The following is a 14429-nucleotide window of genomic DNA, read 5'->3' as shown; positions in this document are numbered from 1 at the left end:
TGTTTCCTATAACTCTCTGACATCTGACATCGACTGGGAGAAAGTTTTTCCCCACTCCTCCATGCAGAATTTCTTCAGCTGTGTGAGGTATGAGGGGTTTCTTGCATGCACAGCCTGTTTCAAATCACCCCACAGCATCTCAATAGGATTAAGATCTGGGCTTTGACTTGGCCATTCCAGAACTCTCCATGTCTTTCTTTTGAGCCATTCCTTGGTGGATTTACTGGAATGTTTTGGGTCGTTGTCATGCGGCATGGTCCACTTCCGCTTCAGTTTTTGGACAGATGGTCTTACATTTTCCTCAAGCACCCTCTGATACAGTGAATATTCTATGATGGATTCTATAATGGAGAGCTTGCCAGGCCCTGCTGATGCAAAGCAGTCCCAAACCATGACATTTCCACCTCCATGCTTCACAGTTGGTATGAGGTTCTTGTTCTCAAATGCTGTGTTTGGTTTGCGCCAAACATGTCTTCTGTTACTGTGCCTAAATAATTCAACTTTGGATTCATCTGTCCATAGCACATTGTTCCAGAAGTCCTGGTCTAGGTGTTCTCTGGTAAACTTTAGTCTTGCCCAAAGGTTTCCTCCTTGCAGACCTCCCATGAAAATCAAACTTGTACAGTCTCTTTCTCATGGTAGATGCATGTACCTTGACATGAACTGTGGCAAGAGCTACCTGTAGGTCCCTTGATGACATTGTAGGATTATTGGAGACTTTTTTACACATCTTGTGGTCTGCTCTTGTGCTGAACTTGCTAGGACAGCCTGAACTGGCCATGTTGGCAGTTGTTTTAAATGTTCACCACTTGTAAATGATTTTCCGGACAGTGGAATGGCTGATTTCTAATTGTTTTGAGATCTTTTCAAATCTTTTCCCAGGCTCATATGCATTCATAACCTTCTTTCTGAAGGCCTCAGAGGGCTCTTTAGATTTCACCATGCTGATAACACTCACTTCAACAATCAAGAGCAAACCAAACTAATGTCTGAGGTTTAGATAAAACTCCAATGTCCTCTAACAATGCTCTAATCATTGCAGCTGATGTGGTGCACCGGATTCTAATTTGAGACATTTTAAGTAGTAATAAATATGGGGATGTCCTAACTTTTTCCTCACAATAAATTTCTATTTTTATTCATTAAATTTTACAACTTGTGTTTAAAAGTAATTTTTAACATTTTTTTGTTTAGTTATATAAGCTCCATCTCTCAGTACTGTTCAAATGAAGCTCAAATGTTCATATGTTTAAATATGTTCAAAAAGACAAAGGTTCTCATGGGGTGTCCTAACTTTTTCAAATGACTGTAAAAGCCCCTTTTAGATTATGCCAAAGCATGTTATTTTGGTTTACATCTAAACACTCACTTCTATTCAAAAACACTTGTTTTTTTTTGCAGTTAATTTACTACTGTGTTGGCAACATTTATAAAGCCTGAGATAACAAAACTAGACTGTAACTGTCTCCATAGAACTTTAATTGTATTGTTTCTTCAGTAATTAAAAGCTGTCCAGGCTTTGAGGCAGCTAAGAAGCCCCACATGCCACAATGCTCCCTCCTTTATGCGTCACAGCTAAGATGAAGTTCCTATTTCACATATCGGTATTAGGTCATAGTAAAAAAAGAAAAAAACTTTGGTATTAGGTAATAACTGGGAAAAAAAACCAATGCATTAGTTTTCATTTAGAATCATTAATTTCCTATTACATTGCAATATTGTTTATTAATTAGCTTAGATAACCAGTAAAGTATTTTATGTTCCAGTTTTTAATGTTATAGACCGCCAGTATCCACCATGCTAGTGACTTACACAGTCGAGTCACATTATTATGACCACCAGTTAATGCCCCTATTATTCCTACACCAGGTTACGTATGACGCAAGCATGTAAGTGCTAGCCCTCCCAGAACCCATACAGATTGCATTGCAGTGACTACAGTTGAAAAAATGCCTTAATATGATCAATCAAAGCAATCTGGGCGATTTTAGTTAGACTGAAATCACCCTAAGGAACGAGTCGTCCCTGCCACTGTGCCACCCAAGCACCCCTAATTATTTGATCTTTAAGGTTTATGCATTAGCATACTAGAGCATGAACTCATAGCAATCCATCCAGCTGGACATAGACTGTGCAAATATAAAAAAAATAGCATGTAGGGTTAGGGTATCCTGTCATTTCTGTATCTTCTATTTGTAGTAGTTTAGTCAAGTGTATGCTGTTGTTTTCAGAACATAAAAGGACTGAGAGATAACCAATTTTATTTAAAAATATTCTTCTTCTAGGAGATAAGAACTTTGCTGTAGATTCAGTTCCAGATGCCCATCCAGACCCAGTTTGAAAAATGCTAAATTTCATGGTGAAGCTAAAAAATCTTCCGTGCTTCCAGAATGGGCATCAACTGACTGAAACAATTTAATTTCATTGTGCTTTATTTCCTAAAAAAAATCAGTATTTCTCTCAACATTTTTGGAATCATTTGGGAATTGCAGACACTAATTTCTTTACTTGTAAAAGTGACAATTTTCTCCATATTTGCTTAAAATAAAACTCTGAGGTTTCTGTTGTGTTAAATTGTGGTTCATAATGTACCAGATGTTTCTAATGGTAGAATGGTACTCTCTTACTACAAAGCCATGCTGTTGTTTACACATGTAGAAGGTTGCTTGTCATTGGCTTGCTGAAATAAACAGGGATGTACCACATGTTTATAATGGTAGAAGGGTCTCAACTACAGACAGGTCAGTCTAGCACCTGTACTCTTTTACTACAAAGCCATGCTGTTGTTTACACATGTAGAAGGTTGCTTGTCATTGGCTTGCTGAAATAAACAGGGATGTACCACATGTTTATAATGGTAGAAGGGTCTCAACTACAGACAGGTCAGTCTAGCACCTGTACTCTTTTACTACAAAGCCATGCTGTTGTTTACACATGTAGAAGGTTGCTTGTCATTGGCTTGCTGAAATAAACAGGATGTTACAAAAAAAAAAGACATTGCTTAGATGGCAGCATATGTTGCTTTAAAAATTTATATGTACCCCTTAGCTTTAATGTTGTCTTCAAAGATGTGCAACTTACCATTGATATTGGCACATATGCATATCTATTCTTTGACAGAGACTTGCTTTTAAAATATGGGTTGGCAACAATTAAGATGGTCCTTTGCCTCGTTGGCCTGTATGGAGAACATGACGTCTATTACTTTTTGGACGTAGTGTTTCGGAATATGTTGCAGGCATCAAATTAGAACGGACATATTAGCATATAAGTTTATAATTTATAATTAATTATACAAATAATGTCAAAAAAAGGGTTAGCAGTTTTTAATTTCATCGTTTTAATTAGCATATAATTTTGTCCAGAGCATAGGCATGGCAAGGGGGCGCAGTTATCATGGAATATAAGCATATCATCATGAAATAGTCTTTGCATTCTAGAGGGCATCTGGTTCTGTAAAATTACAATGCAATCATTAGACCCAATAATTATAAAAGATTGCTGTCTATACCATCACTGATTCTTCACTCTACTATGATAGGGGCTAAATTTAAACTTTGGCTTTGTCAAACATTAATATGTTTAGTTGCAAATGTGGTAAAAGTTGAATCATCTGACTGTATTTTGGGGATGGGGTTAAATCCCCCATCATAAATCAAATATAGGTCATCTATGAAAATATAGGGTTTCACAAAGGTATTCCTGTGTATGGGGTTAAATCCCTCATAATAATACACAGAACATGTTAAACTACTGTTTTCTGCCAACTCTAAGACATTTTCCAAGACAGCATGATTAGCTTAACATCACAGGGTCTTTTATTCTTTTATTTGAATGGTTGTATTTATCCTATAAAGCACTTTGTACTGCTGCTGTATGATATGTGATATATAAATAAAGACTATTATTATTATAATTATATTACTTTTCTCTTCAGGGATCCAGGCTGTATGCTGCTGACAATGTTATATTTGTTTATGGTTATGGCGGTGCATTAATTTATGTGGTTATTACTGTGGCTATACTTGGTTCTGTATTTTGCAAGCATCTTGTAAAGTTAGTATCTATCACTTTCAGTGAGCTTTGACCTGCCATGGATTAGAATTTTTTATATTTTATACCGTTGTTCTAATTTTCTTGTAATTTTTTACTGATTCACCTGCAATCATCCAATCACCAAAATTACAAGTGGACCATGAAACAGAAAGCAGTCATTTTTAAGTTGTGTTAAATGCTGTATATAATTAAAATGTCATGTTTTACCTTGTCAATTTAATTGATTTTTGTAATTATATGATATTTGATGGCTGCTGAGAAGTTGAGAAGGGGCAATGTAAGACTGGGGAGTTTGTGAAATTATCAAACGCATGTTTTAAACTTTCCACTGGTAAACAGGTACATTGCTAACAGGTAATGCAGTCATAAAAAGTGCATTAATGCCGCTCAGGTGGTGCAGCGGTAAAACATGCTAGCACATCAGAGCTGACATTTCGAGCACGTCGGTTTGAAACTCAGCTCTGCCATCCGGCTGGGCGGCTTCATGAACAGTAATTGGCTGTTGTTCCTACAGGGTGGAAAGCCAAATAGGGACCTCATAACTGATGCAATCACGACTTCTGCTGGCTGGTTGATGGAATAATGCGTTGATCAGGGTGTGGCTCTCCGTACACAAAGCTGATCCGCATATGAACTCGCCTCATGTGGATGAAAAGATGCAGTCGGCTACTGCGCATGTGTCGGACGGGGCATGCGTCAGTCTCACTCTCCTTAATCAGAAGTGGAGATCAGCATCAGTAGAGAGAAAGCGTAATGCAATCGGGTAATTGGATACGACTAGATAGGGAGAAAAAAAGTGCATTAACAAAATGCTCAGTTGCAAAAAATGCAAGGCTGGCTTTAGGTTTGCCACAAAACTGTGATCAAATAGTCTAACAATTTAAAAACAGCATATCTAAACACACAGTTGCAGAAATGTAAGTTTTTGTAACATCTACAGTCTGTAACATTAGTTGATTACTGAGACCAATGTGCTTATGTGATTTAAAAAAACACAATTCAAAACCACTGCCGACTTTGGGCTCGAGTTCGAATGAAACTGAAATAAATAATATAATAATTTTATAATATTGTTATGGTTTATAAAACCCTTCATGCAAAGCACTAGGAGGAAATTAACAATAACATCGTCGAGAATCTCTGCGCTGTACTGCTCTGTTCTATTACACCTCTCTTGTGTATCCTAAGTATGCTTACTCGCTGTCAAAACATTTCACTATCTAGGGCACATATGTAGGAGAAAACATGTTTTTGGGAACCAGCCCAAATGTATGCTGGGAAAGTCCATGGAGTTTCAGGGGACATTTTCGTAACTCCTCCTTTAAAGGGAAGTGTAGAAGTTTAGTGGCATCGTTGACAGCGTCGTGCTTGTAAGCTAATGTTGCTAATACAGCTTTAAGTCGCTTAATGAGATTAAATGATGGTTACGAGTGTCTGAACGGTAGTTAAATCAGCGAGAAAAACAAATTCTTACATTCTGTTAAAATTACTGGTCAAAATGTTAAGGAAAATAAGCGCCAACGTAGTACTGGTTTTGTTGCTGTGTGAGTGCTTTATCTGTGGCTTTGGTAAGTAAACACTGTAAACTTGCTATATTATATATACTAATTTTGCTAGGTAAAATAACGCTATTGCTGTGAACTATTTTAGCCACTTTAGCAACACGTTAAACGCGGTGCTTTTAAATGCAGCAAATGTCAGCTATGTTACTATTTAACTCAATCTGCTGAATGATTATATTCATATTAAAATAGTATAGATAAAATGTAAACATTCTTTAGAATTAAATGAAAATATTTAAGGTGTCGCCTCACAACAAGGAGGGCCTGTGTTCCGCGTGTCCGCGTGGGTTTCCACGGGGCTCCGGTTTCCTCCCACAAGAACCAAGACACGCAGTCAAGTCAGTTGGAGTTAGTGAGTGGGTGTGTCCTTGTGATATCCTGTCAACTTGTTTTCTGGATCAGATCAGACCCAGATCAGATCTGGCCCAGATCAGACCCACTGCAGCCCTGACCAAGATAAAGCGGTGGCAAAACAGACAATGTATGAATGAAAATATGTCACAAGACGTCTCAGCAAACAGAAAAATAATCTTGATACATACAAGCAGTTAAAATAACATAAGTTGATAATATTATTCAACCCTTGGCCTCAACCCTTAGTCTCAGTACTTGGTGGAACATTTTTTGTCTTGTTATCACTGGTGAGCAGTTTTGGTAAATGGGAACAAGCTCTTTTGGAGAATCTTTGCCAATTGTTCTAATGCAAAAGCTTCCAGTTCATTGAGGTTTGATGGCTTTCATGTTTTCATGCACCAGACAAACCCTTTATTCATTTGGCCAGACAGTTACAGTTTGCATTTATCATTCCATAGAACTGTGTCCTAAAACTCTATAGGCCTTGACAAATTCCTTCTGGCATAATTCAGTCCACCCTACCCTGTTCTTCTCAGTGAAGAGTGGTGTACATAGTGGTGTCCGGCCATTAAGTCCTTGGTTATTAAGTGATCTTATGGTTGCCACTGACAGATTGGTCCCATCAGGTCCCTGCATGTCTTCTGCAGTAAAACAAAGGTTTTTCTTTGTTGTCCTAGTGAGATTGCTAACAACACATTTTCTGTTGAGCCATGGGTTTGGTACTTATGGACAATACACCCAGTTGTGTCTTTAGGAATGTTCAACTTCTTGAACAATGTTCTTATACCATTTGGTCATTAGGTGCAATGAAATGATCTCCTCTCTCAGCTTTTGTGGTAGCTAGTTAGTTATCACCATGGTTGCAACACAACTAATGGTTTAATCCTGTTCTAACCTGGCATTGGGTCATACAGACAGCAGTAAGCTTTAAGATACAATATTAAGTTGGGGTAAATAATTGTGATGTGGCAGTTAAAATAAAATATTCTTCTACTCTAAAATATGTAACAGACAGACTTAATTTGGGTAAAATTTAAATATGGGGGGCTAAATTCAAGTATGCAAATAAGTTAGCAAATGCAATACTGTCTTGTTACTGTTATATACAAAATACTGTAATATACAAATCTTTTTAAATCTTTACATTGAGGTAATTTACAGTGTGTTTAGAAATTGTTCAGACTGTTTGCTTACTTTGTTTTGTGTATTTGATTTTAAATGAATATCACCGCCATTCTTACTCATTAATCTATACTTAGTCACCCATAATTACAAAGTGAAAACATGTTTTAGACCCCAAAATCTGAAAATCTGTCATTTAAAAAGTATTCAGACCCATTGCTAATAATTCTTGAGCTGTGTCCTAAAGACAAGTGGATTGCACTTGTTTCAGTTTGAACTGATTTAATATCATTTGGAAAGGCACACAACTGGGTCTGTAAGGGCCAACAGTTTACCCTGCATTTCCAAAACAAGAAAACAGGCCATTAAGTCTAAGAAACTTTTTTTAAAGAATTTTTTAAAGAATCCCTGGACCACAGTGGCCCCAAATGTAGAAATGATAGAAGCTTTGTACATCTGTGAACCTTTCTAGATTGGGTCATCAGGAAAAACTGGGCATTTATTAAAGATAGACCAGCCATAAGACTTGCAACTGTACTGGCTTCCAATGTGGCTTCTACTTTCTGAATATATATTATAGATGTTAATGACTGAATAATCAATATCCAACAAATACATTGTTGATTTTTATGCTGTCAGTTCAAAATATAATTTCAAATCATTTCCAACACCTGGCTTTGATCTTGTAAAAAATAGGTACAGAGTAAATGATATGTTAATCAGTGAGACTCACATATACCATTTCTGTTTACACACCTAGCCTCATTCAGAGACCACACTGTCGTCCTAACTTGAACTAGAAAACATTTTATTGTCTCAATTCCTGGGATAATGTCTTCTGGTTTAAGAGCTTGTCAAGTGGTTTAATGACAAGTAAATATGAAAGTTAGTTTCTGTTCCCTGACTTGCTGTAATAAAGGCTAAAGGTCTGATTCAACCTGAAACTATATAGATTTTCTAACATTAACTGTACATGGTCCTGTTTCACTGTTTAAGACTTCTAGTTTACCGTTAAGCATTGTTGAAGTAATACAATCATTGTTTTGAATGGTTGGCGCAGCTTGTGTAACCATTCTGCCACACTAGGTTTACCAGATTTTCTGGGTTACTGTACCGTTTTGGCCTGAAGACATCTACATTTAAAATGTGTTCTTACAATAATATTCTGTGTCATTCTGGATAAAAGTCAACTGGATCATTTTGTTCACTGGTGCAGTAGGACTTTGACCAACACCTGAAAAATTTTTTCTTTAGCCATTCAAATTTTTTTCTTTGTCTTTTTTCCCCCTGATTGATAACATTGTTTCATTGCCTTTTCAACCCAGCTGAAGCTTCTGGAAAGACGGTGTAACATTTTCTCAAGAATATTCTGGTATAAAGTGAAGCTTATCACTGCCTAGCTGTAGGTTTTTAAAAGTAGATAACCTTTAACTCATGAGTATGATCATTTAGTTCTTCACATTCTTAGGAAAGAGCTGGCTTGCAGTACTTCTGACGGTTCAGAGGAAGAACTGCAGATGTAGGAGAATGATCAGGAGGAACATCTTTGTTGCATGTGCAAGCTTGTTTGCCCTTCTCTCATTTTAGCCTTTTGTTGGGTTAAATTGCTAAGCAGCGAGTCAGACAATAATAAACTTATAGTATGTTTGGCTTAAATCCTGTCTGTCTCTTGCAAAGAATATAATTGTCTTGTATGTATCAACGGGTCAATGAAAAGGCTTTATTAGAAAAGAAGTCATTGATTAACAACTTGCAGCTTTTCAAATAAGTAAGTAAATTAAGCTCTGCATTTTTATTTAATGTAAACAGTTACTCTGCTTGTTGATAACTTACAAACCTCATGTTTAAAAACCATGTTGGAACAGACTGTGTTAGGTCAATTCAATAGGTCAATGCATAGGCGGTGTTGTATTGCTGAATGTAGTATATTGCTCTTGTGTTCTGGGAGAAAAAGACTTGACAAGAAAACTGTAAAGGCGTGATTATGTAGAGAATTTGTGAAGCCTGTCTGTGTCTGTGGGTACAGTTTCCTACACCACAAGGCACTTGGAAACTCAGCCAGAAAGAGCTACATCAGAATTCTGATCAGTATCAAATTGAAAGTTTCTGAATGTTATTAGCTCAACAGTGTTGGATGTAATCAAAGTCTTAGTTTAAACTGCAGTGGCAATAAGAATGGCAATTTTGAGAACAATAAAAAAAGAGGCCGGTCTGGGTCATTCAGCACTGCCAGTGGACTATTGATAAGAGAAGACATTATAGACAACTGGATCACAAATTTAAATCTTTAGTTTGTCACTCTGGGTTCTGGAATAGTTCCTTAGAGTCTAATACCAACTGTAAGGTATTGAGGTTGTGGTGGTCTGGTGCTGGAGCCATTGAATTACGATGGGTGGTATCCTTACTAACTAGGCATTTTCACCATTTAAAACTTTCTGGTCTATAAGTAGTTTGGTCGGGTACATCTTACCTCAAGGCAAATATAATAGGCTTCAGTTAATGGAATGGCAAGCTGGTATGAGATGTACTGGACAGAAGGGTAAAAGCAAAGCAATATACAAGTGCAACAAAATGTGTAGAAACTACAATATGGAAACACTTTCTGAACAATATAAAAATAATTCCTTAAGTGTGTTTAACTGTTACTGGCAAATGTGAGTTAAATATTGTTTTAATATCTTATTGTTTATTTCCTATTAGCTTATTTCAGGGTAGATTTACATATTAATCTGTGTAAAAATCAGTAAAGACAGTAAAACGTGGGAGTATTCTAAAACTTGTGATCAGTACCGTATGTTTCATTTTCACACCTGCAAACCACGATTAAGGCAATTTGAGAACTTGTAAGAAACACTTGTGGTTAGTAACAGAAAGTCAGCTGCTGTCAAAACCACAGTCTTCCTGTGTTTTTCATTTTAGCAGCCTGTACATGGCTTTTAGATTATGGGCATGATACCACATCTAGATTGTTTTGCATACCTTTTGGTCTCAGTATATTTTTGATTTATGCCTACCTCTCAAGTTTCACTTATTGAAACTGTATCTCATCGTTTTACACCCCATATTTAAACACAGGAATAAAGTGTTTACCATACCCTAGCATAATTGACACTGAATGTACCTCCGAAATCCAATAATTGGGTTAGGGTCATTGAGAAATTTAGATTACTGGGTTCATTTATTTAAAGAGCAAAAAGTCCAATAAAATAAAACTGGTAAACTGGAATTTTATTAAACAGTTCAGTTTTTAAAAGTAGTGTTTAATCCATAGGGCAGTTGTAGCCAAGTGGTTAAGGTACTGGACCAGTAATTGAAAGGTTGCTGGTTCGAGCCCCACCACTGCCAGGATGCAAGGCCCTTACCCTTTAATTGCTTAGACAATACACTGTTGGGTAAAAGCTGCTTTGGATAAAATCGTCTGCTAAATGCCATGACGTACTCATTCATAAGTTAAACAGACAAGACATGGTAATTGACTGGTGTGACGTGAGTTTGACATGTTCAAGGCAGATGTTCATAGTCAAGAGTTATCATTCATGTAACAGCACTTACATTTGGTTGCTTTGAGTTTTTTGAATGATTTTGACTTTAAACAACCATAGCACTTTTCATTAATGTCGTCCCAAGAGAATTACCAGTTGGATCAATCCTAAGATTCGTTGCACAGACCTGTTATTTACTAATAATATTTTTCTAAATACTGTATAAATGCTTCCATAATATTACAGTTCAGTAGATAACTACTGTATGTAGTAGATGAAAAATAAAATAATTACAATAGTAATGACAAATAAGGCTTGAGTTTGTTTACCAATCCGGCAAGTATAAAATAATAAAATATAAATCTAAAGACAAGTGTATTGTGCTGTTGGTGTGTATTAAAGCTAATCATTTTCTATCACTTCCATTACTGCAGGATTTAGCTTGCTCTGTGATTTCACACATGCCATTTTAAAGTGACTATGCATAATGAACACCAAGTTACAAAAATTGGGATGTGTGGGACAAGTCCACATTGCACCATTAATTACATAAATAAATAAATTTGCTGGTGCCAATTACTGCACATTGTTTCATCTTGTTTAAGGAAAACAGTCACATTTGGCAGTTTTTTTATATTGGAAACGTGCAATTTCTGAGCTTTTTTTTCCACAATTATTATTGAGGAATAAAGCAAGTGAAGACTGGCTCAATGACGACATTGTTGCTGTACTTATCAGAGTAAGAGTTTAGCCTATTCTCTTGACTTCCATTTCACTAACAATTAATAGACTGACTTGTTTATACAACTACATTGTTCCTTGGAAGTTGAGTAAAGAGAGCTTTCTTTTCCTGTGTGGTACACTATTGTTAGTCGTTTTCTTTAGCAAAACACAGCTAGCTGGTGCTTTAAGTTGTTTTAATTGTGTGTTGTAGTTACAGACTCGTTTGTGCAGTTTTTTTTATCCTTAATTTTTCTATAAAATCTCCTTCAACTTATCAGTAGTCAACTGGCACTGGCACAACATTTTCTTGTTTTGGCATCTTTGTAATGGCTCTCTTTCTTTTAAAAATATTAAACATGTAGAATAAAAACAAAAAAGGAAATACATTGCTAGATTAATGTGCTTAATTATGATGAAGCTGGTTTCTTAACGCTTTTCTCAACAACATTATTATAACAGGGTCAGCAGTCTTACCTTAATATTGGGGCATTAGTCAAAAGAGCGAAATCAATTTAAAAAAAACAATAACACACACGTCAAGGTACTTGAGAGGGGACATGCAGATGACACTTTTTCTCCTGTGGACTTGAATCTGTAAAACCTTATTGAAAGTGACTCTACAGTGTTGACAAATAATAACTTTGAAAGATGTTTGCAAATGTAATACTAATGATGAACCTGACAAAAAAGTAATTGATGGATTAATCATGTTTATTTCAAAGTGCCATTGAATGCATTTCCAGCAATCAGTACTTATGCATCGGTTCGTTTTACAGATCCATTAACACTAGAATGACTACAGTTTGCGCAAGGGACTTTTGCCTCTCGATCCCCCGCTCCCCTGTTGTGAGCCACTTAGTACCCATTATCATGGTAATGACCCACAGCCTGTCTACACACGCACCTATCATCCCCCTCTGCCCTAATTTTACAGACAGGCCTGAGTTACAGGTCTGTGAGAGCCAGAGATCTTGCTTGTTTGTGGGTGACCAAATACTTATTTTCCACCATAATTTACAAATAAATTCTTTAAAAATTCCTACAATGTGATTTCCTGGATTTTTTTTTCTCATTTTGTCTCTCATAGTTGAAGTGTACCTATGATGAAAATTACAGACCTCTCTCATCTTTCTAAGTAGGAGAACCTGCACAATCAGTGGCTGACTAAATACTTTTTGACCCTACTGTATATGGCCAAGGGGATACCAGGGACATCATGTGCAGCGTAGATATTTATTTATACACACACCTTTATGGCTCAAACAATGTGTGCATTGCTTTTCTGTTTAATACATGGTACTGGAATGCACCATACGGCAATTGATTTCACAACATACAGAGGTAGAAGTTCCTGCTGGTAATGTCCTGCTAACAGATAACAGACTGATACATCAGATGTCTTGTAATGCTGATGTATTCGCAAATCAGAGCTGTTTTGAGCTTATATTAGGTGGCATACAAATATGTGTAAACAGGTATGGCACTTCTGTGTAATACATATGCAGCAGGCCTAATATTGTTAAAAAAATAAATTTTTGGACTAAACTCATTAAAGATTTGTAATATTTAAATCTGTGAATAAAATGCATGAGTGCAAAAAGGTGATAATGCCAACTGGTCTGGTTTACCATTGATGCAGGGGTGTATATTGGGACTAGAGACAATAGAGTGCAGAAATATAGGGTGTGTGCTGTGTGTGACTGTTAAGCTGCTAAAATTTGGTATCAAGCAAGAACAGAGAAAAATTCTACTTAGAAAAAATGCACTAATTAGTGTCCTTGGTTTCTCAATTTCATATAGAAATTAATAAAGAAATTCTGTAGTTAGTCTGAGATCTCTAACAAGTGTGACAGGAAATTTTATACTTTATTAGTTATTTGCATTAAACTCATAAGTTTAAATTAAACTCATTTTTAGTTTATTGCTTTCTTAGATCAATAGACCACTGAAGTCGTGTGTCATTCTGTAGTCCTCGTTATGCCCATATTTGAAGACCTGGGTCTAAGCGTGATTTCCAATGGGAAAAATTAACAGGGTTTTCAGAAAATCAACTCTAACGCATCCTGTGCTTAATAAACATGTTCAGAACCCTTTACGTTTTGTCCTGTGTACATTTTTCTCCTGTACATCACAAGTTCAAGTTCACAAATTCAAAGTTCAGAGTTTGGTCAGACCATAACAAGGCTTAGTTTCCCACCACCTTTGTGGCACATGTAATCTAGCCATATTGAGACTTTCCTGCCTGTAGTGGAATTACTTAGGAAAACTGTAGTCCATCTATTTCTCTACATACCTTTTTAGCCTGCTTTCACCCTGTTCTTCAATGGTCAGGACCCCCACAGAGCAGGTATTATTTAGGTGGTGGATCATTCTTAGCCCTGCATTTACAATGACATGGTGGTGGTGTGTTAGTGTGTGTTGTGCTGGTATGAGTGGATCAGACACAGCAGTAAACATCTCACTGTCACTGCTGGACTGAAAAAAGTCCAACCAAAAACATCCAGCCAACAGCGCCCCGTGGGCAGCGTCCTGTGACCACTGATGAAGGTCTAGAAGATGACCAACTCAAACAGCAGCAATAGATGAGCGATCATCTCTGACTTTACATCTACAAGGTGAACCAACTAGGTAGGAGTGTCTAATAGAGTGGACAGTGAGTGGACACAGCAGCGCTGCTGTGTCTGATCCACTCATACCAGCACAACACACACTAACACACTACCACCATGTCATTGCAAAAGAATGATCCACCACTAAATAATACCATTGAAAAACAGCTTGAAGTCAGTAATAGTAGAACTACAAAGTGCTTCTATATGGTAAGTGGAGCTGATAAAATAGACAGTTAGTGTAGAAACAAGGAGGTAATTTTGTTATAGCCAATATAGTTCCTCATGAAAGTGGTGTGTTGGAATGCACAGAACTGTTTTTGGTTGTTTGTCAGGCTGTTTGATAAGGTCTCTGATACTTTAAGTGCTGGAGTTTTTGAAACGGAAACCAGGATGTCATTAGCTCACTCTTCTCAGTTTTTTTTCTCAGTAATGGCTTTGATGGTAAATATGCACTTACTGAAATTGAAATTTTTCATTACTCTTCCATTAGGTTCTCTTTCATTAAATACATTTTAAAA

The 14429-nt window shown here is 36.6% G+C and overlaps 1 protein-coding gene across 1 annotated transcript in view; it reads left to right on the top strand.

Moving 5' to 3' along the window:
* The first annotated feature begins 5448 nt into the window (after nt 1–5448).
* ifngr1l (interferon gamma receptor 1-like) overlaps nt 5449–14429 on the top strand; it is a 36939-nt gene continuing 27958 nt past the window's right edge. The window contains exon 1 of the mRNA XM_062994998.1: nt 5449–5624. Within this exon, the coding sequence (XP_062851068.1) occupies nt 5555–5624 (70 nt within the window). The 5' untranslated portion in view covers nt 5449–5554. The remainder of the gene's footprint in view (nt 5625–14429) is intronic.

This window comes from Trichomycterus rosablanca, chromosome 5, assembly GCF_030014385.1.
Source record: "Trichomycterus rosablanca isolate fTriRos1 chromosome 5, fTriRos1.hap1, whole genome shotgun sequence".
Lineage (NCBI taxonomy): Eukaryota > Metazoa > Chordata > Actinopteri > Siluriformes > Trichomycteridae > Trichomycterus > Trichomycterus rosablanca.
This window is presented reverse-complemented; position numbering and strand designations above follow the sequence as displayed.